Source organism: Staurois parvus, unplaced genomic scaffold (genome assembly GCF_062004578.1).
Source record: "Staurois parvus isolate SC_StPar_1 unplaced genomic scaffold, SC_StPar_1.0 ptg000336l, whole genome shotgun sequence".
Classification (NCBI taxonomy): domain Eukaryota; kingdom Metazoa; phylum Chordata; class Amphibia; order Anura; family Ranidae; genus Staurois; species Staurois parvus.
In genome coordinates, this window is record NW_028318132.1 from 5,301,937 (window position 1) to 5,329,234 (window position 27,298).

Genomic DNA, 27,298 nt, shown 5'->3' on the forward strand with positions numbered 1-27,298 from the left:
TGCGTTTTTATTTTTTGCACTATAAACAGAAAAAGACTGACAAAAAAAAAAAACAATATCTTTGACTTTTGCTATCAAACATGTCCAGTAAAAAAATTTAAAAAATCAAATTTCGCCATAAATTTAGGCCAAAATGTATTATGCAACATGTCTTTGCTAAAAAAGAAAAAAAATCCCAATACGTGTAAATGAATTGGTTTACGTTAAAGTTATAGCGTACACAAATGGTGGTATATATAATGGAATTTTTTTTAACTAGTAATGGTGGCGATCAGCGACTTATAGTGGGACTGCAGCGGGCATTCTGACACTGGGGGGGAACTGACTTGGTGTCACTGACATCCCCAGTGACACCAATACAGTGATCAGTGCTAAAAAAAAAACACTGACACTGTACTAATGGCACTGGGCAGGAAGGGGTTAACAAGTGGCCCGATCAAAGGGTTAACTGTGTGCTGTGTGCTGTTTTACTTTGTGGGCTGTGTGTGCTTTACACTGTAAGCACACTGCTTTGTATGGCTCTGCTGTGCAGAGCCATACAAAGCAGTGTGCAGGAGCTGACAGGGGAGAGATCTGTATTGTTTACATACATGTCTCTCCCCCGTCAGAAATCGGAGATTGCCGGGTGTCAGCGGGGAATCACCAGGTCCAAAGGCCCAAGACAGCCAAGGCCTTGTGCACACCCCATACCTGGAACTGCAAATGTTAGAAACTGATTGGTGACCATGCACAGCTGCACCAGATTCTAAGTGATTCGGTTTTAGGGCTTGTTCACACTTGACTTTATTTCTAACTCTTGCCAAACACCCCTATAGCATTTGACAGGCGTTTGGGTAGTGTTTTTAACGTTCCTCAAACTCTACCTAAACGCTCCCCAAACGCTCTATGCGCGGTTAAAACTGCACCACAAATGCCTATAATGAAGTTAAATGATATTAACCAGCAACCAGCTCACAACCGCATCAGCGGAACCATAGACTTGAATGGGAGGCTTCAACTCCTCCTGACTCGACACGAGGCATCAGTTTTGCCGCAACGCAACGAGGCGCTAACGCTTCAGTGTGAACAGCACTGTGTGCGGCCACGTGCAGAAATTAGGCGTTTGAGAAGCATTAAAAACACTTCCCAAATGCCTGTCTAAAGCCTGCTGACAAAGCTAGTGTGAACTAGTGTGAACTGAGCCTAAGGAAACTGAGCCCTGTGTGTGGTTCACTTGAATTGCCAAAATGTGCTTTTAAAAATGATGCAAAATACCAGTCCAGAATAAAGACTTTACAGATGATGGCAGGTGACATATTACTTCCATAAGATGCATTTAATAAAATAAAATTATTTTTTATTATTATTTATTATTGTATGCTTTTTTTATATTGTTTTATATTATTTTTGCATGGGGCGGGGGCACCTATTGTCAGGGCAGTTGTCCCTTTTTCCTCCTTATAAATCCAGCACTGTGTTTAGACAGAGGAGTTAATTTACTAAAGACAAATAGACAACACTTTGCAAGTGCAATTGCTCCAGAGCTTAGTAAATGAGGGGAAGCTCTGCTGACTTCCATTATCCAATCATGTGCAAGAAAAAATGCAGTTTTGTTTATTTACCTTGCATGTGATTGGGTATTCTTTGCAAAGTGTAGCTTCACCTCATTTACTAAGATCTGGAGCAAAAACACTTGCAGAGTGCACAGCCTACTTGTCTTTGGTAAATCAACCCAGGGTGTACATTTTTTATGTACTAGTACCTTTATGGACCCCTTCACAAATGCCTACACACTAAGCTGGAGTGGTTTAGTGTGTGCAGCAGCCATTTTGGCCTGCAGTGACATGTGGCAGGGGGCGGTGTGATGTGCATTTTATCCCATTACACAGCTCCCATTTTTATGTCTGAAATTTATGTGAAGTGCGCAAAGTGACACTACATTCAGTGCGCTGACATGCAGGATACCCAGGAGTGGTGCGTCATTATACAAACATGTTGCACAGTATTGCACAGCTCTGGAATGCAGAGAAATTACATTCTGGTGTGAACTTGGCACATAGAAAACTATTGTTTTCTATGGGGGAGATTTATTAACCACTTGCCCTCCTGAGGATTTACCCCCCTTAATGACCAGGCTTCTTTTTGCTACTTGGTGCTGCACTAATTCAATTGATAATTGCGCGGTCATGCAATGCTGCTTCCAAACGAAATTTACGTCCTTTTTTTCACACAAATAGAGCCTTCTTTCGGTGGTATTTGATCACCTGTGCGCTTTTTATTTTTCACGCTATAAACAAAAAAAGACCAAAAATTTTGAAGAAAAACAATATTTTTTACTTTCAGCTATAAAAAATATATAGTAAACTCAAAGTTAGTTATAAATTTAGGCCAAACTGTATTCTGCTACATGTTTTTGGTAAAAAAAATCCCAATAAGTGTATATTGATTGCTTTGTGTGGAAGTTATAGCGTCTACAAACTATGGTATAAATACTGCAATTTACGCCATTTTTTTGCTATACAGCGCTGCGCTAGTTTAACGGACAATTGCGCGGTCATGCAATACGGTACATAAATGAAATTTACATCCTTTTTTTCCCACAAATTGAGCTTTCTTTCGGTGGTATTTGATCGCCTGTGCGATTTTATTTTTTGCGCTATAAAAAAAGAAGGCTGACAATTTTGAGGGAAAAAAACAATATTTTGGACTTTTTGCTATAAAACATGTCCAGTAAAAAAAATGTAAAAATCTAATTTAGTCATAAATTTCTGCCAAAATGTATTCTGCGACATGTCTTTGCTACAAAAAACGTGTAAATTAATTGGTTTACGTGAAAGCTATAGCGTTTACAAATGGCGGGAAAGATACTGGGATTTAAATTTTTTTTTATACTAATAATGGCAGCAATCAGCGACTTATGGCGGCGATCAGCGACTTATGGCAGGACTGCAGGACTGCGGGACTGCGGCAGACATTCTGACACTGGGGGGGGAACTGACTTGGGGTCACTGACATCCCCAGTGACACCAATACAGTGATCAGTGCAAAAAAAAAAAACACTGACACTGTACTAATGGCACTGGGGAGGAAAGGGTTAACTTTATTATTCAGTGAAAGGGTTAACTGTGTGAGGGGAGTGTTTTACTAGGGGGCGGGGGTGTGTACTGCATGGAGACACACTGATCCAGACAGATAAACTCTTCTGTCCCGATCAGGAGCTGTCAGGGAACTGACAGAAAGCACAGCTACTGCAGCTGGGCTCTCGGTCAGTGATTGCCACTAATCGCCGGGACATAGCTGGTAACGACCAGCTGTGACCCGGCGACTGACATCCGCGGCCGTGATCGGCGGGACAGGTAGGGCGGCAGCGCGCCTCGCGCGCGCGCGCCCCCTACCTGTTTTGAAAACACACGTTTTAAAACGTGGTTTTGCCCAGCCGTGCCACCCTGCCGCCGTATTTCTACAGTGGCTGGGCGGCATGTGGTTAAACTGGTGCACTGTGGTCTGACATACCCCACTGAGCACTGCTCCAATCAACATCACTCTGCCACCCTGAGAAAAGCTGTTGATTGGAGCAGTGCTCAGGAGGCATGTTAGAGACCAGAAGAGCTTGTGTGAGAGCAGCAGTCCACATTCCTTGTTCTGCCAGCTGAAGGGTTTTAACCTTCGAGGTTGCACTTAGCTGATGAAAAAGTAAACAAGAAGGATATACACTACCATATCTTTGGCTCTATTGCTTTACAGTAATAATTAAGTTACATATCTTTTGGTCGCTCTCCCGCATATGGCCCGTTTGGGAGGATATAGGATGGTTGATTAATCAACTCAATGATATATCTTTGGAGGTTCACCCAGGGACGTTCCTCTTACACATGACTCCACTGTCAAGGTGCAGGTACAATAAATCCCTCCCGATCCACCTGCTCAATGCTGCCCAGGTTTGCATTCCACAAAAATGGAAACGTACTGACCCACCATCGATTGGTCAATGTATAGCAGTGGTAAACGAGATTAATGACATGGAATGTCTAACAGCAGCTATGAAATGCAAAGAATAATTCTGTAAAATGTGGTATTATTACATACATTACATATCCACCCTAGTTTTTTTTTGTGGACACCAGTTTCTGTCCCTCCCTTCGGCCCCCTTTAGCTCCCTCCCTCCACCATCCTTCTGTTGCCCATATCTTAGGGCCCATTCCATATCCACTAAACGCACATAAATCTTGAAAATACACTCTTTTGGCTTAAGCGTTACTTCACTGGACACCCACCTACCTACCAGCTGTTGAATGCTCAGGAATTTTGGTTTACAGGGGTTTGGTTTGCACAGCGGCCTTGCATGTAATTAGAAAATTAGCATCTTAAGAGACCAATGAGATAACACTGTTGGACTTCCTGTCTTCTGGTTCTCATTGTCATGAGATGTGTTGTATAGTTACATAGTTAGGATGGCCATACATTATACAATTTTCTTGAGATTTTTGATTTAGATTTACCAAAACCATATAATGTGAGGTCAAACTTAACAACACTTTCAATTGTATTGAATTAGGCAGGCTCTTGCGCTATATAGTTGAAGGTAAATCTAAAGGAAATTGGGCAGATATTGGACAGAAACCTGTATAGTGTATGCCCAGCCTAAGTCTGGCTGAAAAAAGACAAAAGTCCATCTAGTTCAACCATTAAAAAAAAAAAGTTATAATCCTATACCCACAGTTGATCCAGAGGAAGGCAAAAAAAACAGCAAAGCATGATCCATTTTGCTCCTGCAGGGGAAAAAAATTCCTTCCTGATCCCCTGAGAGGCAATCGGATATTCCCTGGATCAACTTTACCTAACCTATAAATGTTAGTATCCAGTTATATTCTGTGTATGTGAATGCTTCTGTTCCTTTTGTCAAGAAGGTTGTTTTTATGTTGCATGTACTATGTGCTTTGCTAAAGATTGAAATGAAAAAGCTATAAATGAAAAAGAAAATAATAAGGAAGTGGCTTTAATTGGGCTTTAGGTTCTTTAGAGTGGAAAAGGGCCAAGGCCTCTGTCAGTTTTTTCTTCACTGTCCATAGCCCAGTGAAGAGATTTACTGTAATTTTTACCAGTTCAGAAGCTACAACAGGAAGTGAGAGAAAATCTCTCCAAAATGAGGGGAAATATCCTTTTGGACAGTTATCAGACACACTGCTGATGCATTTATTCTAACTGACTTGTCCAGCCCATGAACATACATATGATGACAGTAGCTGTCATAACTGACTTCTGGGCAGATATTAAAGTCACAAATTAAAGCAGCTCTCTTTTTTTCATTAACGTGTTACTAAACCCACTGTAGTAAAATCAGTCTGTATATGCAGTAAAGCATGCTTGTTATACTCACTGTGGAACCTAAAGGGTTAATCCTCTGCATCTTGTAAAAAGGCCATTTGATCCTTGCTTCTCTGTTCCTCCCCTTTTTCACGAGACCACCTCTTATCTCCTGATAAGACAGACTGAACCGTAGGCATTTGCACATGCTCAGTTTAGTGTGTATTGCTAGAGAGGTTTTTTTTTTTCTTGGGAGAGTGCATGTGATCAGCACAGGGCCAATCAGCACTGTCCAGACAGAGAATCAGGGTTTTATCATCCTCCTAGAGCAGGAAGAAAACTCCTCCTACAAGCTTTAGCTAGTGCTGAGCTGGACACTGGCAGAAGTCACAAGTCTGCTCCAACAGCTGATGAGAAAAGGTATTTAGCAGTTTATATTTTCTAAGATAATTGCATTTCTATGTTTTGTGTACTGTGGGAGACCAGATATAGTGAATGCGAAGTCCTGGGTTTAGTAACATTTTAATATATCCTTTAATGTATTTTTTTAATGCAAGCAGTGTAGGTACCTTGATCTAATTTGGTATCAACTTCTAGAAATCTTTGTAAAGCAAAGATCAGACTGAGTGGGGAGAAGCAGCACAAGCAGCCAATCCGTTGTGCTGCAGTACAAGGTGAATAGTGATAAAGGGAGAGAGCAGAGTGATAGAGAGATGAGCTGATCAGTCTGCTGCTTCTCTTTTCTCTGTCCAATCATACAGTGTGGGTAGATAAAAGAAATGTAAGTGCTACTGAGCTGCAGCTGAGAAAAAATAGGTCCTCTTCCCTGCCAGACAGGGTTTTGTGGTGAGGCAGAACTATAGAAATCCCAGAAGTGAATGTACAAAAATACAAATACTTTGCAGGCTGTATGTATTTTATCTGTGTATCTATCTGTATGCCTGAAGTTGAACTTTATAGTAGAACTTTGAGAAGCCTTGCTTATATCAACACCGTCCCCTTAAAAAATCCCTCTAGTTTTAACCCCTTCACACCAGCGCCTCCCGGCCTTTTAAGGGGTTTCTGACGCTGGGCGGTGGGGCCGGGTTTAGGGTCATGTGACCACCGTGACTGGCTGTCACGGCAGTCACATGATCAGGAAGTATAAAGTGAAAACACAGCACACAAATTATTAATAAATACTATACGTGAAAAAAAAATATAACAAAAAAAATAATGTCCAAATACTGTAAATATGTGTTGCAAATAAATGATCAGAAAGGTATCGATCGCAAAAAGAGATCAGGACCTTTTCGTGGGACATCGACACATGTGCTGGGAGCGTGCAGGGCGAGGTCTCAGCACGTTTGTTTACAAATGGTACGCAAATATGCGGCCGTTCTGCATCAAAGCCCAGCAGTGGAGAGCCGCATATTTGCTTACGGTCGGCGTGAAGAGGTTAAAGAAACAGCAAACATTTATGTGGAAAATGTTTAAAGTGGAACTTTACCCATAACAACTTGATACAAATAATGTTCTTTAGCAAGAAACATACATTCCACATTAAAATGATGCAACCAAAATGAGTGTGTGCTGTAAATTGCCTACAACATTGTTCCTGTTTTTTCTTCCTGAGGCTGCCATTTTGTTGGAGCTCAGAGTCCCTAAGCAGCAGTAAATCTTTAGGCTGTCAGCAAATCAGCCTCTACAAATTTGGCACAGTGCCTACAAATAGAGAGCAACTGAGCATGTGCAGAGCAGGATGAAACAGTGTATTACTGGACATTATGTTTATTTGTAATGTTTTCAATAGCTATACCTGCAAGGTGGGCCAGCCTGAAGTGATCTAGCAGAACTTAATTTTCTGACTAAACTTTCACTTTAATGTTTTTGTGATCTATGTGGTTCTTACATTCCCTGATATTTAGAATATTTAGAACATTCATTATACATGACTTTCTGTTCTCCTTCTTCTAGTCCATGTCACTATAAGCATTTAAAAAAAGGTTAAAAAAAAAATCTAACTTTGCAACCCATGTTGAATGTGAAGTTCTACTTTAACAATTTGCATGCTTAAGAGCCCAGGGAATACAGTATTGTTTTCACTGATGTTTAGAGTCTCTCTAGCTTGTTATTGATGGCCCCAGACATGTCTTCTGTTCCTTCAGAGTGAAACCGATCACACCTTTCAGCAAATAAACGTACCTTAGCACTGCCAGTTTCTGCTCAACTGACATCAGTAATAAAAGCAGTGCCAGATTTTTTGATGTCCACTCTGCAAAGCTCATTGGTGAAATGCTGACAGGAATTGCAATTTAAAAATATTGAGTCACCAGTGAGTGACCAGAATGCCAACTATGCCAGGGAATGTAGACAAAGAAATAAGTAGAACTGTGTTCATTTACAAAAAGTGCATAAACACTTGCAGGTAAAAGAGTGAAACATGGGAGGTAGTAAATAGCTAGTGACATGCAATGACTAATGACTAATGACTATACTACACTGTCAACCACAATCAGAAAGTGCAACACCCAGTAAACACCCAATAAACAAAATATTTTATTTTAAATAACAAACACATCATACTTACCTGCCCTGTGTAGTGGTTTTGCACAGAGCAGCCCAGATCCTCTTGTTCTTGGGTCCCTCGCCAGCACTCCTGGCCCCTTCCTCCTGCTGGGTGCCCCCACAGAAAGCAGCTTGCTATTGGGGCACTCGCTGCTCCGTGTGTCCATTCACAAAGGGAGCTGTAGCTTAGCCCCACCCCCTCTCTTTTCTCATTGGCTCACTGGATGTGATTGCCAATGGCTTCTGCTGCTGTCTCAGCCAATGAGGAGAGGATTGCGAGGATTTCTGAGACTCCAGTGCACATAGAGAGGGTGCTTAGGTCAGTATTAGAGGGGGCTGGGGGAGCTGCGGCACAGAGAAGATTTTTTACCTTTATGCATAGAATGCATACCTTGAGCCTTTACAACCACTTTAAAGTGACTGTCATGAAATAAGTATGTAGGCTGCCATTTCAGGCTTCCTTCTGAAAACGCTCAGTCTCAAACAAGCATGCTGTAAATGAGTGTCAGAAACATTTCAGATTTCCCTATCTACATATTTGTTCTGAGTCAGTGACTCAGACAACTATGAAGTCAAAACATCAGAATCAAAGTGATCTAGCATTCTTAAGAGTTCAGTAATGGCAACCTCCGTTAGTCTCTCACGACCTTTAGGGCCAGTTCACACTACATGCGTTTTCAGTTGCTTTTTTTCTGCATCCAAAATGCACAGAAAGTAGGTTATATGGTTGTCAATGTCATAGTTCACATCAGTGCTTGCAGTTCCAGTGTGTTCCGGTTGCAGAAAAAAAAGTAGAACATGCTGACACTTCCTGACATCATTGTAACTTCCTGACATCATTACTTACTACTAGTGAAATCTGTGAATGATCAGAGGTCACATGGTACAAGGCTATTCACAACAGCCTCGTACCACGTGACAAGCTGTGACCAATCACAGCTCTCACAGTATTTCTCAATGGCTGCAAGAATGCAGTCAGAGAGAAGGAGAAATGATTGCTTGTACAGCCTTTATGGGTGTAAAAGCAATCAGTGTTAAAAAAAAAAAAATCTTCATCACCCCCACAAGTAGTACAGTGTCACTATGGTGATACTGTACTGCTAGGGTGACAGTATGTAAAAAAAAACATAAATAATAATATAAAAAAATTAAATAAAAATGTAAAAATTATAATTTTTGGTTATAAACTAATTTGGGTTATTTATTGTTTTACTAAAAAGATAGCTGAATACAGTTTGGCCAAGATTTATGAAGCAAGATTATTTATTTGCAAAATTGTATAAGAAAAACACTTTTTCTTTCAAACTTTTTGGACTTTTTCATTTATATAGCAAAAAAAAAATAAAAATCCCAGTGGTGAATAAATACCACCAAAATAAAGTTTTATCTGTCTAAAAAAAATGCTAAAAAATTCATATGGGTACAGTGTTGCATAACTGCAATTGTCATTCAAAGAGTGATAGCACTGAAAGCTGAAAATTGGCCTGGACAGGAATGGGGTGAAAGTGTCAGGACTTGAAGTGGTTAAATATACTCCTTTTTCTTTGACAAAACCAGTGAGCAGTTGTCACTAACTTTTTCTGTTAGGGAGTCCTTGAGCTCTTATCCTTAGGAACAACCAACCTCTACATGCGAATGTGACATGCATGCTATATATGATACATCACCTCTAATGTACTGAAAGAGAAGTTGGAAGTTAAAGTAGTCTCAGCCATCTCCTTTTGCAAGGTACCTCCCAATGTTTAAAGGTATATGGGCTGGCATGATTCAGGGAGGGGGACATATTCTCCTGGTCCTCTCTTTCCTGGCCACCCAAACTGTAGGTCTGGATAGGTTGCTGGTTTAAATTGTAATGGGAACCCCACACCACTCTTTCTCTTTTTTAAAAAAACTTTCAGTTATAGAGGACTACATTTTACTGTTCTGTAACTTCACATGCAGGTTTAACCACTTGCCCTCCTGAGGATTTACCCCCCTTCCTGACCAGGCCATTTTTTGCGAAATGGCACTGCAACACTGCACCAAAATAAAATGTATGTCATTTTTTCCCACAAATTAAGCTTTCTTTCAGCGGTATTTGATCGCCTGTGTGTTTTTTAAAAGGGCCGACAATTTTGAGAAAAAAACAATATTTTTTACTTTTTGCTATTAAACATGTCCTATAAAAAAATGTAAAAAATTAAATTTCGTCATAAATTTAGGTCAAAATATTTTTTGCTACATGTTTTACTAAAATAAAAATCCCAATACGTGTAAATGAATTGGTTTACATGAAGGTTAAAGTGTCTACAAATGGCGGTATATTTACTGGAATTTTTTTTTTTTATACTTGTAATGGTGGCGATCAACGATTTATAGCGGGACTGCAGTGGGCATTCTGACACAGGGGGGAACTGACTAACTGCCAGTAACATCCCCGGTGATACTAATACAGTGATCAGTGCTAATAAAAAAGACACTGTACTAATGGCGCTGGGCAGGAAGGGGTTAACATCTGGGGAGATCAAAGGGTTAACTGTATGCTGTTTTACTATGTGTGCTGTGTGTGTTTTACTAGGGAAGCATACTGCTTTGTATTGCTCTGCTATGCGTGGAATCTCTGGCCGGGTCCGAGTGAGCGACAGTTGAAGCTGCCAGTGGCGGTGCGGGTAGGGCGCCAATGCGCCCACTATCCTAAAATGCAAAATCACATATATATATATATATATATATATATATATATATATATATATATATACGTGATTTTGCGCAGCCCTGCTTCCCTGTAGCAGTGTTTCTGCTATAGGGCAACAGGCAATCTTCCAAGCATTTTATTAAAATCTGAACGAAAAGATCCTCACCCTGCTAAGCGGTATTGTTTGAAAGATTTTTTGTAGACTTGGTACATGTCTCCCATGTCAGTGCTCATCTACTCATGCCCCCCTTTTTTAAGAATAACTTGCAAAGACAAAAACAAGTTTTAGCTCCTATAGACTTCAAGAGAGTTTGACGCTATGTTCGGAGTTCACAGACTTTCTACTGGATTCACCAAACCTCCTTCAAACTAAACCTTGCCCAGTTCATTCATTCCTAATAGAATATAGATATTAAATGTATGTCAGTACAGGTTTTTGATAGTACAAATACAACCTATTTACAAAGAGAATTGACAATTCTAAAGAATAGAAATACAAATTATTGATAATTGACATCCTATTAATATTAATACTTCATAAATATAAATACAACTTAAGCAGTGGGATAGAAAATTGTCATAATACTAATGCATATCTTTTATCAGGCTAACAATGTCTGTAATCATACAGATATGCTATGAATTAATAATGGTTTGTATCAAAGTCTGACACTGCTCAGCTAATGCAGAGAAAATGCACAGATGAAAAATACAATATAAGTGACACCTGTCTCAGGAAAGATATACATATATAGTTACATTTTTTCCTGTGGCACTGAAAAAATCAGATCCTTGTTTGGCGTTAAGGTCATCGATCTGTATTAAGCTGCAATCTGCTTACTGATCATAAGTTCTCAGTATGTATGAGATAATGAGATGATGATGATGATGAGAGTCTATTTGTTAAAGGCTAAGTTCACCATAAAAAAAGGAATAAATGCACATGTTTTGCAGAAAAAAAATGTGCATTTATTATTTTTTCACAGGAGTCTGAAAGGCGTTGGACCCATGATCAGTGGAGCTTTCCTTTGCTGCATTTGCTAAGACTGGTGTAACGTGCCCTCCTGAAACAGGTCTAAGCAGTAAATCACTATGCAGATGTATTTAGTATCTGCTCACCTGAGTCCATTTAAGCATAGTCTAATTTTCAAGTCCTGATGTAGGGGTAGTGTGTTTGACCCCAGAAACATGTTGGCTTTATTCCGCTATGAAGCAATGTTATCAGTAAATTACTTTGGACTCTTGGACATTTTCATTGGAATTACATTTGACTTTTAGACATTTCATCCTTGGAATCTTGGTGCTTTCATTGGATTATATATTTGTTAAAACAAGCGTCGTCCGCGTTCTCATTCTCTAACATTCATTGCCTTCACATTTTCCTCCTTACTTCACTTGCTGTCAATCAGTATCACTTTTATCTTTTTGAAGAGAATGCAGTATTTAGAAGCCTTGATGTGACCTTCTGAAAGCTAGAAAGCAAACCTAATCCGAAATGCAGAATGGATTTTTGAGGAAATACGCTGTATAGGCTATACAACACACATAAATGATTGTCAATATTGATACAAAAGAGTTAAAATGGATGGATATTGCTCAGAATATATATATGACACTCTTCCACTTAAACATTGAGTAGCACTGATCATAGAGATATTCTACTGTAAAGGGAAAGGTTTGTCTTTTGTGGTGCCAGTGGCAAACCCAAAAGGAAAGACTTATAAAGGACATACTGTTTATCTGACTGGAGTTTGCGGAAGAAGAAGACTATATTCCAAGTTCCTGAACTAAAAAGGACACACAAATGTCTATCGTTTAGGTTATTGATTGTGTTGCAAATAGTGGCTGAGTTACGCTTGTCCATAGGTAAAAGTAAGTGCACCATTTTAGTGACTCTGAAGACTGAACAAACCAAAAATAAAAGTGTGATGGTGAAGATATTTTGATACAAAATGCAGGTAGTAAATAGTGATGGGCCGAACACTTCCGTGGTCGGTTCACGGTCGAGCGTTCAAACCTAATGAGCATTTGACCACAAACTTCTAATTCAATGCAAGTCTATAGGACTCGAACTCTTAAATTCAAAAGTGCCCATTATGAAGGCTTATATGCCAGTTATTGGTCATAAAAGGGGTATGGGGACTTGGGTACAGCCCTGAGGTACATGATTCAGTGAAAAAACATTTTCAAAAAGTACAGTTTTTAAAGGTTCATTGCTTAAAGTTAAATAAAAAGAGAAATTCCTTTAAATATCATGCCTGGAGGGTCCCCTTAAACTATCTGCAAATTTGCACATCCACACAATGTATAGAACCTGCTGCAGCAGGACTGACATGTAAAAACAAAATTAAAAAAAACACCGCAGGGTCCCCCCCCTAATCCATTCCAGACCCTTTAGGTCTGGTAGGAAGGTTAGGAGGGACCCCCACAGTAAACAATTTTAAAAAATTGTGGGGTCCCCCCTAAATTCCTGCCAGACCCTTTATCCAAATACAGGCCTGGCAAGGCAGGAAGGGGGGGGGGCGATCGAGTGCCCCACTCCCTACGACTTACCAGGCCATGTGCCCTCAGCATAGGGACAGTGTCCCCATGCTGATGGGGACAAGGCCCTTTTCCCCAAAACCCTGGTTTGGTGGTTGTGGGGATCTGCAGGCAGGGGCGCTCATTAGTATCAGGGTACACCTTTAAATAAAGGGGCACCCTGATGCTGCCCTCCCATTGTGAATGAGTAAGGGGTACTTGTACCCCTAACCAAACCAATCACTAAAGGGTTACATTTAGAAAAAAGAAAGAAATAAAGATGCCAGACTTTTGAAAACTTCCTTTAGTGAATAAAAAAAACAACAGTTTTTGATAAGTCCTTTAATTAAAAAAAAAGGCAAAAAAGCAAAAAAAAAAAAAATGGTTCCATCGATGTAATCCATCATCAATCATGGCATCCAGCATTGCCCCAATGATGCTGACTCACCAACATTGAAAAAAAAAACCCAACGCCTGCCGACCTGTCCGCACTCGACGAGCACTCCATTCCTATGCTGAGGGCACATGGCCTGGTAAGCCGTGGGCGGGGCACTTGATCATTCCCCCATTTCCTGCCCTGCCAGGCCTGTGCTCGGATCAAGGGTCTAGTAGGAATTTAGGGGGACCCATGCTTTTCTCCCCCATTTTTTGGGGGTGGGGCTTCCGTTAAAAGTCCTGCAGCCTGGTAGGACTTTTTTTTTTTTTACATATTTTACATTGGGGGTCTGGTAAGGATTGGGGGGGTTTACTGTATTTTTTGTTTTATTTTTATTTATTTATTTAATTTTTTTTGGGGGGGGGGTTTGGGGAGAGTATTCTCCCCTCTGTCTTTGGCAGTCTCCAGCAACACACTGCATAAGGCTGCAGTGTAAGCAGCTTTATATAGTGTGGGGGTGTTGACTTAGCTGTGAGCCATGATTTGTCAAAGTTACCGTGACTTTGGCCAATCATGGCTCTCAATGCATTATGCTGTGATTGGCCAAAACAGGTCAGGTGCATTGCTTTGGCCAATCATGGCTCTCACAATGCACTGTGAGAGCGCAGTGCATTGTGAGGCCCTCAGCGGGCGAACAGCCCAACGAACGCCCTTAACGTTCGTGTGTTTGGCAAACACACGAGCGGCCAACATTCGAGCCCAACTCTAATAGTAAACTCTTTATCATATTCAGCATCGCTAATACAAAGGTTTGCATTTATATATTTCTGAAGGTTGGAAGCACCTTTTCATATGTCAGCTTGTATTTGAGATTTCATTCTTTAAGGTAATAAGAAGCTCCAGAGGTACGAGCAATCAACAGTACCCCTGCTGACTATGTCTTGTTGATGGCAATGTATTAGTGGAGGACATGCTGTGAGAGCAAAACCACATTGATTAACAGGTTAGCACTGTAAGCCCAGCAATTTGGAGGCTACGTATGGAGAGAAAGAATTGCCGTTTTATCATGTACAGAAAGCAATGTTCATCTAGGATAATAGTCAGAATGCATGGTAGATCCAGCATAATAGTTTTTGACAAAATGACAAAAGGTACTATACTAGATCTATTCCACAACTGAAACAGACCTATACTTCAATTTGACAAATGGTAAAGATTTTTCTCTATTGTTGGTACTTGGCTTCATGTCACCTCCCCTAGTTTAAACTTGTATTAGCTTAAAGGGTTTGTAAACCCTATTAATGAACTTGAGAGCTTGAAAGTGTTTAGTTATATTTGTTCAAAGGGTGCAAAAATAAAAAAATAAAAACCTATTTAGCATTTTCCTGGCCAGGAATCCAGTGCTTTCTGGATGGCAACAATGCACCTTTATAGATGGAATGCAGTAAAAGAGCATTGTCATCCTAGAACAAAAAAATGTGTTACTGGCAGCATCACCAGGTGACAATTAGGGGAAAGGGCATGAAAAGGAAACTAATGCAGTCACAAAGACTGGCAGGCTGTAATGTATTAAATTTTTTTCATTTTATCATTATTATCACAGAATCCCATGTGCCACTATAGGACATTAGGAGCATGGATGGCCTGATACAATATCCTCGCTCTGCCCCTGACATACTTTAAAAATAAATGCTTACCAGGGCATTTATAGCACCATATTTTCTCAGTGCAATTTCAGCTGTTGTATGATTCTTTGAAAAGCTCCTAGTAGCTTTAGTACCCTATAATTGTTATGTTTGTTTTCAAAAATTTCTTTCAATCAAACTGTGACAAGACTGAATTCATGCTTATTGTCAACCCCCATCAATTATGTAAGGCAAGTCCTGGTAGTCTGTCTATCGATGGCGCCGTACTTGAGCTTCAGTCTAAATTGAAAAGTCTAGGGGTGGTTTTTGATGCTAGTTTAACCTTTGATTCCCATGTACAGAATGTTGTCAGAACATCTTTTATCCACTTGAGAAACGTTGCTTGGCTGCGTCCTATGCTATCGTACACTGTAGCTGAAAAATTGATGCATACATTTGTGTTCTCCCGACTTGACTATTGCAATGCTCTACTTGCTAGCATACCTAAATCCATAATTAATCCACTTCAATATGTACAAAATTCTGCAGCCAGAATCCTGACTAGATTTGGTACAAGTGACCATATTACCTTTATCCTGGAGTCCTTGCACTGGCTACATGTCAGGTTTTACATAAAGTTTAGCTGCCTCCCGCCACCCTATAGTAAAACTACTGCTACACGTATATATACGTGATTTGCATTTCCGGGTAAGGGGCTCGAATGCGTGCCACCCTACCCATGCCACCATTGGCGGCTAGGCATGTCAATCACCGGGTCTTGGCCGGAGATTCCTCACCGGCACCTGGCGATCGCTGAGTAACACTGACAGGGGAGAGACTTGTGTGTAAACAACTCAGGTCTCTCTCCTGCCATCAAGCACATGCTGCTGTGTATTTCTCTGCTTGCAGAGAAATACACAGCAGCATGTTTCCCTAGTAAAAGACACACAGCATCTGGATCTGCATCTTGTGGTCCCAACTTTCAGTAAACAGAGTGCCACTGTCTGTCAGTAGACTGACATGGATGAAATCCATATCTCTGCAAGGCAATGTTTCATAAATGTGCCAAACCGTGCCCATCTAAACCCCAGTCTCTTTCTGAAAAGCAACTTCCTGAAATTATTCATGTACCCCCACATATCTTCAATACCTACACACAAGAAGCCCAGTTTGGACACTTCTGATACCTTGGCCAAAAGGTACACTCAAGTCAAATGACCAGTGGAAGCATTAGTTATCAGAATAGTATTTTCAACATAAAGTGTTTGAAATTTGTGTATTGCACTGCAGTTGTGTGCAGGAGAGAAAATCACATTAAACAAATATTGAACCAATGTTCAATCTTTATATTTCAGTAGATGGAAAAATCCTAAAGAACCCTATCCCAACAAGTGCATTGGAAGTGCTCCCTGTGGAAATTTTCAGCAGCAAAAATGGAAAGGAAAATTCCAGACTCAAGAATATGGGATCCCAAAGTGCTCCTCACTCAGGAGAAGAGCTCTCGGACTCAGATACACAAAGCGAAGTGTTACTCCATAAGCAGCAAACACCAAGCTCCACTCCAGATTTTGCAGATAATCAGACAATGCCAACTAGGAAAAAACCTCCATCCCTAAAACAATTAAACATAGCAAGGAAACGTTTGAGGCCACAAGTAATCCCAACTGTCTCCGAAAGACTGGTAGAATCCAGTGCCAGCATATTATCATCAGCATCTTTGTCGTCAATATCATCAGATGTGTCCCCTGTACTGAAGGATTTATCTTCTGAAACCCGAGAGGTAAAGGAACATATCCCTGAGTTTCCATTGTGGATAAACAGAAGAAGACATAGTGGTGCCATTCCTCGCCACCCTTTCCAGCTGGCACCATATACATCACAACCTTCAATGCCGCATAATCAGGATTCCATAAAATTGTCTGTAGCTGATATCAACACTTCTTTGCAGGCAGATGAGCCTTTTAGGACACATTACATGGACCATGATTTGAATGCAGGAGAGGAAAACCAAGATACAACCACATCTACTATAATAACAACAACTGTCATCACAACAGAGCAGAGTCCAGGTATTAGCACTTATACAGTGGCAATCTCCTCTATTTATTACTGTATTTTTATCTCTGTTCAATTTGCTTTTTGTGCTGCTCATAGCAGCTTTCATTATCCACTTAGCTTTTTCTTAAAAGCCATTTCAGCCCCTATCACCTTTATTTGTGAACATAAATGCTAGCCGCTGTTGGGTAGGTAGATTTGGTCATTCAGACCAGTAAGATTGGAGGCTAAACTGCTTAAATATATAACATCTATACCCTGTTTGTGTGCATATATTTGTGTCTTTTCTTTAAGAGTTTTCAGATCCCTGCTCTACTTTTTATAAAGTTTGACTAAAGGCAAAATGTAAATGGTTTTGCCAAATTTCATATTATTTAACAACTTTTTTGTCTATAATAACATTAGGCACCAAGTGATGCTCTGACATTTTTCATATTAACTAGAAATCTGATTTTAATCTGCAGTGGAATGTAGTCTGATTACAGCTTGGTTAAAATGGATTATTGCACACCTTTGTGCACTGAATAAGTTTATTAAATTAGTACCTTTCTATCTAGCTTGTTAAGTAATTTTATTCATTACCAAAGATTACATTTTGCATTATGAAAATAGTGTCTGTATTTTAAAGCAGTGAATGTGACTTTCACCAAACATTCTCTGGAAAGTCAATCACTGTCATTTCAAAAACATGGACCTGGAAGATTCACCTACAGAGAATGTTTGCTTAATATAAGATTCGCTGCTTTAAAAATATGTCCTATGAGTCTATATATCTAGTCACGTTTCTATGAAACTAAGTTGGAAGCTTTTGCATGAAGAAGGAAATTAAAATGTTTCCTATTTTATCAATGGCATCTATGTGTTCTTTGTTTATCTTTTACTGAATGAGTGGCCACAGCCCTTGGAATACCAGATTGTATTCCTGCTGTGCAAGTCCAGCATCATTGGGCAGGAGTGGCATTTTTTCCTTATTTGTTATTTAATTCATATAGCAAATAATTATACCCTTACATGTTTTTTTAGTATCTCTATATTTGATAATGACCGAATCTGTAAAATTCAGATGTGATGCGCATGGATAGAATAAAAGCTGTTGTAGAATGCACAAACACATGTAATCATCTTAGGAACAGATCCGCTGATGTTTAATGTATGATTGGATAGTGTGCATGTGTAAGGTCTGTTGGCTTTCTTACCACAAGAGGTAGGCACTTTAGTTCATGATATACTTCATAGCAGTTGATCCATTTGCATGTTCTCAGACACGTTAGAAAGAAAAGGATGTTGGGCTTTATTGCAAGGGTGGATTAATTTGATAAGAATAAGATTTTTCGAAATGCTGTCTTTATATACTGTATTACATTATACTATAAAGTCTTTATTTTTTGATGTTGCTAATAAGGATTTGTATATAGTTCAATGCAGTGTGAACTTCTTCGAACCAGAAGGATATATTGACTCAACAGACTACCCGCCACTTCCTTCTCAAAACTACCTGGAATGCACTTACAATATCACAGTCTACATGGGCTATGGAGTTGAGCTACAGGTAAGAACTGAAATATGTCTCCATCTGTTTCTAAGTGTTTATCTAAGAAGCCACAAAACAAAATCTCTAATTAATACTGTCACTTCCACAGCTAGTGGCTATTTGCAGGACCGGTGCTAGACTATTTTGCTCTCTATGCAAGATCAACTACTTGCGCCCCCCCCCCCTCAATAAAAAATAAGAAAATAAAAAAAAAGTAGAAATATTAAATCAACAAAACATGAAACTGCTACATTTGTTTTAATGTTCAAGGATAAGTGCCATAAGATGCCACCAGCACCAATATTAAAGACAAAATCAGTGTCACGGACAGACTGTATCTGTGGCTGGCAGTGGCAGGGTGACAGTTGCAGGGAGTGGAGGATGTTAAAACGCAGCAGGCAGCACACACACTCACACAGAATACCTGAACTGAGTGATCCCACACAGTGACAGATCCAACATAACACTCCACCACCAACACTGACACACATCAACAGGCACTAGAAGAACAGGCTGTGGGATCCTAATGCTGTCATCACTCACTGACACATTGCACATGTGATGGATGGCCTGCTGGGTCACACTCACACAGACACGAGACATTAGAGTCAGACATTACCTTCCTCCGCAGGCGCAGCTCTGCCTCCGCTGAAGAATGGGAAGAGAAGGCCTGGAACTCCACAGTGATCAGCAGCCACCAGCCGACTTGCAGTAAGGGATTGAGTCTGAGAGGAACACTGGAAGGAGCGGCAGCTTGGCTGCTACAGTTCCCCAGACACCCGGCATCTTCCTCTGTTATTTCTTCCTCCCCTCTGTTGCCCCTCCCCTCAGCTGAAGGATCGTTCATGATGTGGCGGCATCCCACACAGAGAGAGTGCCGGCCTATGCTGCACCCAGATGTCCCTAGGTGGCAGTGCACCCTAGGCGGCTGCCTAGTTTTGCTAGTGGCAGCACAGGCCCTGGCTATTTGAGAATAAAAAGCAGTCTAAATTTAGAATACCCATATAGTACTTACTTGGACTTAAACTAGGTTCACACTATTGACTTGAATGGGTTGCTGTACCTATGTTTCACGCAGGAAAAAGGTTCCTGCAGCATTTTGAACATGCAGCGGCCAGGAAATTTCCCTGTGATGCCTGCATTTTTAAATGCTTTGGGTGCCATTAAGAATGAATGGCAGCCCTGTGCATTTTTAAGGAGCAGGTTTTTGCTGCAGAGGGTTGCCGGTGTGGGAACAGCTGTGATTCCCACATCCTCAACCACCTGCTATAGTGTGAACCTAGCTTTAGGGGCAATGCCTTTTATCTTCTGGTCTCACTGTAATCCCTTACAGATCTGCTAATCATGTGCCAAATATTACTATATACACAGGAGCTAATATCAAACCAACAAATGCTATCAGGTGTGTTAGACTTTCTAGCAAATGTCAGAGTTGCCTTTTTCTCTATTTGGGTTTGCATAAAATATGTTTCTACAGTATATCCAACTTTTGATATTGATGACTATTAAAGTGGATGTTCAGCTACTTTCAGCCACAGCATAGTGAAAGTTCGCTATACTTACCTTTTCTGAAGCGGCTCTGGTACCCAGCAACAGCTTTTGTGTAGAGACAGAAAGCCGACAACGGCTGGGAAATGAATAGCAGATGATGTCACCCATAGACTTACTATAGGACATCCATTGTTAACTGCTGCTACTCTATGCAAAAGCCACCGTTGTCAGCTCAGCCTGGGACCAGATTGGAGTGGCTTCACAATGGGTAAGTACAGAAGTCTTTTATTTACAGAGTTAGATAGATCAGGCTTAGAATGGGGCTGGGAGTAGGTTTATACCGTTAGTTAAGGTTTTGGCTGAACTTCCACTTTAAACTGTCAGTCATGTCACGAGATCTTTGTAGACATATGTTGCAATATAAATTGTAAATATTTCTGATTTAATTCCCTTTTATTTCTTTAAGATTTACAATACCTCACTTTGCCTTGGACAATAAACACAACACTATTTAATTGCACATATTGTCATATTTCACATGAACTACCCCAAACTATTACAATGATATTAATATGTATAATATGCAGTAATATATAATCTGAATTATCTTAAAGTGGTTGTAAACATCAGACATGAGATATGAACAAGGCATACCCCTCTATAGTATGTACGTGTCTCTATCCAGAGCACTAAATGTAATTTCTGTCTGCTGCCCTGTTCCTTTGCTATCTATATAAGTCCCTTTTGACATGTTTTCCTGACACCAAGAGACAGAGGCGTTGCTAGGATATTTTGCGCCCGGGGACGAACGGCCACCTCATGACCCCACCCCCACTTCATATGGTCCCTGTAGACACCCCCCCCGTCCCGATCACATTCCCCCCCCTTCATCTCGGCTCGGCTCTCCCCTCGTCCCCTCCGGCACATGCCCAGCTCACTGCCTTCCTCTTCGCTCCTCTCCCAGCCAGCTCCTCTCTCCTCTCATAACTCACTGTGGATGGCAGACATCACGTCTGCTGCAGCCGCTGCAGTGATCTTGTGACCTCATTTTGGCGCCCCTGTACCTTGGCACCCGGGTACATATGTACCCCCCGCCCTAGCTACGCCTCTGCCAAGAGAAAAAAGATGACAGGGAGGAAGCTTCAGCACACCGTCTGTGATTGACAGCCTCAGCTCTGTTCCTGTGTGCTGTGCAAAGGGGGGGGGTGTCCCTTCCTTCCAATAAGCATCTCAGAGTTCTCCTCACTAAGCTGTGCAGTGTGTTTAGCTCTCTGTCCCCTCTTTTCTGAAATCTCAGACAAGCTTTATAAATTCTGGACTTTGAATAGATGTAGAGAAGAAAGGGACGTGGATAAACAGGGTACAACTTATGTTGGAGGATTTGTTTCATCTCTGTGTATCACTTGAGGCCAGTCACTTCACTGTGTAAGGGTGCGCAACCACTTCAAGCTTTTTTATCTTTGTGTCTCAAATTATTTATTTCCTAGCTTTTTCACTGCGCACCTATACTGGAGAATCTGATCCTTCTTTTCCTGTTTTACTTCACAAGTATGTACCGTATATTTTGGCATCTAGTACATGGGAAGACAAATCAATATGGAAATTATTATTTTCCTGAAAAATTGTGAAATCCCTCTATCGAGTGGTTCCACTACTGACAATACCATGTACTTTTCTAATACTATGGGGTTGATTTACCAAAACTGGAGAGTTCAAAATCTGGTGCAGTTGTGCATGGTAGACAATCAGCTTCTAACTTCACTGTGTTCAATTAAGCTTTGACAAAAAAAGAACCTGGAAGCGGATTGGTTTCTATGGAGAGTTGCACCAGATTTTGCACTCTCCAGTTTTAGTAAACCAACCACCATATGTTTCTTAGCGCTGCAAACTACAGTTAAAGCTAAACTGAAGTTGAGCCACATCTCAGATCCCTAGACCTAAATCTTAATGTTTAATTTTATCAGTTAAAATATTTGTAAAAAAATATGTATAAAATATATTACTATCAACCCAGTATGATTTATCAGTTTTTTTCTGCATAAATCATATTGTATGTTTCTCGGGGATCAGGAAGGAATTTTTTCCCCTGCAGGAGCAATTGGATCATGCTTTGCTGGATTTTTTGCCTTCCTCTGGATCAACTGTGGGTATGGGATTATTACTTTTGTTTTTTTTTGGTTGAACTGGATGGACTTTTGTCTTTTTTCAGCCAGACTAACTATGTGACTATGTATACAGTCAGTTACTATAAAGGTCTGTTTATCACAGTACTGATCATTTTGCACAATATTAACACGTTTTTACATTTGGATTCTATTGGGAAAATGTGTGAATCCTGGGTGAAAGTTGTGTTAATCTTGTGTGAAAATTTTTTCAGTATAAATAAGCTCTATTGTCCTTATTTAAAAAGGATTGCAAGATGCAAATTTTCTGGAGTGAGACTTTACTTCTATTTTTATCTATTGCCTATTACCATGTTGATAAACATAAGAGGGCCTGTGTACCCAGACAGATATAAAACGCATGCAAACAAAGTATCACGCAAATAAAAAGACTGAATTCATTTTACAAGTCTTAGATCTGTTTTTATTATGTCTTTACTACCACAAGTAGGAAGGAGAGAAGAGCACCCTGCAGGTATCCAAGCAAAGCTTCTCTAATTTGCTTGTTTGTCCACATGAACAACATCATTATGTTTGTATTTCTTTTGCTATTTCATTCCTGTGTTAAAATATATCTTTCGGTTTTCACATTGGCAGTTATATTGTCAACATTTACACCGAAGGTGATGAAAAGTACAAGAAAAATTATAAGTTCTTTTTCTTCCCATCTTTTACATTTTCAAACCTTCCTCACAAGCTTTGTGCAATAAGCAGATAAAATGTAACTAGGAAAACAAAAATTAAAAAATGAAGAGAAACTGAACAAAATAGCAGCCAATCCAAAGGATAGCTTAAATACAGAATTCACAAAGTAGTCACTGTTTATGACTAAATGCCCAATCAGACTTGTCCAGTCTAGGGCTTTGTGTTAACATCCGCACACTATTACACATTGTGTTAAAGTAATTGTAAACCCTCAACTTGCAAAACAACCCATTCAGTTTAAAATAGAAATGAAACGCAAAGCATTGTGTATAGATATAAAAAACATTTTTTCCCTTTTTTTTAAAGTGATCACATTCCTTTTATTCTCAGCTGCATAAAGAGGCGAGGGGGGAGAAACAGAAGCACACTGATCTTCCCAGTGAAAGGCTGTGCAGAGGAGCGGGTGTCAGGACAAGGCTTATTATTGGAGGAGATCAGACTGATTTCCCAGCACAGTTAGAGAACTGACCACGATGTGTTCTCCTGCTTAGTGTAGTCAGTTTTTAATAGGAAAGCAGAGGGACTGACAGGAGCACCAAGGATTTCACACAAAAGAAGCAATACAAAGAGAACAGGATACCTTTTCATACAGGTACATGTTACAGCAGGCACATATCAGGAATATAAAATGTTGGGTTTACATATTATTTAAGGTATGCCATTCAAATGGACAGACTTTCAATGCACAAGAACTGAAAAAAGCCAACATGCACCATTTTTTTCAATACATACATTCACGCATTCCAGTGCACTCCTTAGAGCAGTGGACTAAAATATCGGGGGGGGGGGGGGCAATGATGAAATGATGGGTGGTGCCATCAGAAATGTAATCCAAACAATAGATTTTCACCAGCCCCTCATAAAAATGTTTTTCTCCACCAAAAAATAATAACAAACACTGTGTTTCCTAGTCACTGAGGATCCCTCCCTCAAGCAGTAATGACCAACTAGTGCATTGTGAATAGGAACTTGTGGAAACTGTGGAAACTCATAAACAAATGTATTCCAGCTTATATTGTGGTGATATACCGTATATGATATAAAAAGTACTGAATTTATGGAAATTGGCATGTACAGTACATTGCTGTATTGCATTATGTTCCAGCAATATTACAACTGTGTTTTTTGGATGATGGTTTCCCAATTTCGAATGTTTTAACCCCTTCACGCCTAAGGGTAAAACAAATCTTAAAGCCTAAGTAAAATTTTACAACTTTGACATGTGTTAGTAAAATCGTACATATCATCACAACTATGGTACTTTGTACATCCAGGTGAATTGTACCTTGATTTTCAGGACAAATTAGGCGTACATTTGGTGGTAAATGGTAATAGATATCTCCTTTTTTTTTTATTATCAAAGGAAAACTGGCCCAAATTAGTAAAAAAAAAAGCATTTTTTTTAAATTTAGCTGTGTGTTTCTCTCTTGACGATAGTAGCGATACCATATATATATATGTATGTTATTTGTTCTTTGTACCTGTACAACAGCCCAGAAACAATAGTGCACATTTTGTTTTTTTTACTTAAAACATACTGACACTAACTGACACTGATACCATTTTTTTTAATCCTGACCTTTGACCCTGACCTTGACTCGAACACTAATGCTGGCACTGAACTAGATCAAACCTTGATCTAGGTATTTTTTCTTAGTTTTTTTTATTTTTTAATGTTTATTTATTTATTTTTTTACAAACAGATGTTTTTTTTCTCTCTGCAACGAGAGAGAGATACAATGTATCTCTCTCCTCCATTCAGGGAGAAAAAAAACAAGGGGGGGTGAGCTTCTCAGTGACCGGTCATTGTGATAGCCAAAGCCAATCAGAGGCTATCACGGTGATCATGTGACCTGGAATCAGGAGCCCCGGGTCCTGACCGTTAGAACGGGACCCGAGGCACTCAGTGACACCCCAGTCTTTGTGCTGGGAGCGAGCTCTGCGCCGCGCTCCCAGCACAAAGACAGGTACACAAATATGCAGCCCCATGGAAAAAAGCCCAGTTCTGTGAGGCCGCATATATGTGTCATGTTGGCGTCAAGGGGTTAAATGAAGGATCAATACAATGTGAATAATTTTATTTAAAAAAAAAAACAATCTGTTTGATATATCTTACACTAGTAAAGTGTCAGTTATTTCCCAATTTGTTTATAAGTGGTCACCTTTACATACAGCAACCTCCAGTGTATTGGCTTGCCATTAGATGAAACCTGTGTTAGGATTTCTATTGCACAGTATAGGGTTGGAGTATAATAATTTATTTGTTAAAGTGGAGCTTTCAATACAGAGAAATTACAAAGAAACCCTGTGAATCAAAAAAGTTAACTCCTTGGCGATGAGCATACGCAAATATGCAGCCTCTCGGTGGCTGGGCCTTGGTGCCGAGGAGCCACATATTTGTGTACCCAATGTAAACAAAACATGTTCCAAGGGTGCACCCTGGGTGCTCCTGGCACATTTACCGGTGCCTCACGGAAAGTTCCCAATTGCTACTTGCAGTTGGGAGCTTTCTGATCATGTGACTGCTGTGGCAGCCAATCACGTCAGCCTAACAAACCCCTTAAAGGGCCAGGAGGTGCCTTAATTAATTAACAGGTTCCCACCCAGCCTATAACCAGATGGTGGCCTGCAAAACACCTCCCTCCGGGTGGACGCCATATGGCGTCCTTTCAGGCATGTGTAGTTTGCATGTACACAGAGCAGCGCAGCGGCGCGATCTGTCACCAGCCGTGTACCTCGGACACGGCCGATGACAGATCTGAGTACCGGCCCCGTTGCCGGTACCATGTGACCTGCTGTGACCAATCACAGCAGGTCACATGACAGTTGTATACAATGGATGGCTTCCTTTCATGCCATCCATTGTATACTAGTGTGTCTAGCTGTGAATGGTCACAGCGATCACATGCACAAGTTGGACCAATCACAGCCCAGCTGTGTCATGTGATTAGCCGTGTCCAAAGCACAGCTAAGCACAAAAAAAAACCCTGAATGAATCGATGTCATTCAGGTAAATGCTTGCTTATAGCAAAGTAATTCTTTAGAACCCCCATTTGGGGTTACGTATCACGTCTATAGGCATTTAGCCTTTTTTTTTTTGTGGTGTTCACCCATCCCCAGTAGGGGGTTGCTATTGTGTATATAGTAAATGTTAGTGATGTACAGGCATTGAGCCTGATTTTCTTTTTTCTTTCTTAATTACCACAGTTGGGGTTTCATGGATTCACTTTATTTATCCCATATTGGGATCACTGGTATTGTTTTCTTTCACAAGTTATTTTGAGCTTATACATGTGTTTATTCATTTGATTCCTCTTTCCTTTTTTCGTAGGTTTACCACAAGGAGTGGTTTCATTGATTCACTTTGTCTTTATCCCCCAGTGGGATCACTATTATTTCTTTCACACCAGTTCATCCAGGGCATGTAAAGTTTACATGCGTTTATGTCACTATATTTTTTCACTGGTGTTGTCGTTCAGGAGTTTTCTCAGTTTCACGGCATTTAATATATATGTATTAATATTGTGTATATTTGTGGATTATCGTGCTTAGGAGAGGGGGTGGAGAGGTTGTGGGGTTTATGTTTCATTTGACTTAGTTATCTATTATTGATTTTAACGGGTTATTGTTCACCTATTTATTGTATATTAAGTATTGGGGTTCACATATAGTTTTGTTAGCACAGCACCACAATTTACAATCTCAAGGACACATTTAACAACAGTATATAATCTGTCAGTTTACATTTAACTAAAATGTCAACTCATATTTGGCATATGCACTTAGCTCTAAAAATCTGTGAAGTGTTTTATCTGGTTTTGGGGATTTTTGCTCCCAAATTATGACTGCATATTAGCTAAGTCTATATTTAACTTTTATGTTAAAACCTTTGTTATAGCAGCTGAAGCAATCTTGCTTTGGAATGGCCAAATCTATTATTTATTACTCAAACTACAGCAGCAATCTGGAACTAAAATTATTGTAGGAGACAGTCTTTTTAATAAGAGGCTGATAACGTTTATGCAGCTACCATTAAGCATGCTGAAATTCACTCTTCTGGTGATTTAATTTTGTGCTTGTGTCCTGATACATAAAGCAAGGTCTAAAAGGACATGCCTCCAGAGAATCATTCATGGAACTGATATAAATATCATTGATACACAAGTGCCTAATCATTATCGCCAATAAAACTGTAGGTGAAGAGGTGGTATCTAAAATATGGTATAACCCAAGTTAAACGGAACTTGCCACTAAGTATAAATTTGCTAAACTCTTAAAGAGACCTTGTTACCAACTTAAAAATTGTGCAGAGAAAGAAAGTATTTTAAT

At 40.0% G+C, this 27,298-nt stretch overlaps 1 protein-coding gene across 3 annotated transcripts in view; it reads left to right on the plus strand.

The window, feature by feature from the left end:
- Positions 1-27,298, plus strand: part of SEZ6L (seizure related 6 homolog like) — a 570,023-nt gene that overhangs the window by 274,204 nt on the left and 268,521 nt on the right. For 2 of the 3 annotated variants that reach the window (XM_089684123.1, XM_089684122.1), the window contains 2 exons: positions 16,381-17,094; positions 18,496-18,629. In XM_089684123.1, coding sequence (XP_089540249.1) covers positions 16,381-17,094; positions 18,496-18,629 — 848 coding nt within the window. The remainder of the gene's footprint in view (positions 1-16,380; positions 17,095-18,495; positions 18,630-27,298) is intronic. The other variant, XM_089684124.1, reaches the window with a different exon arrangement.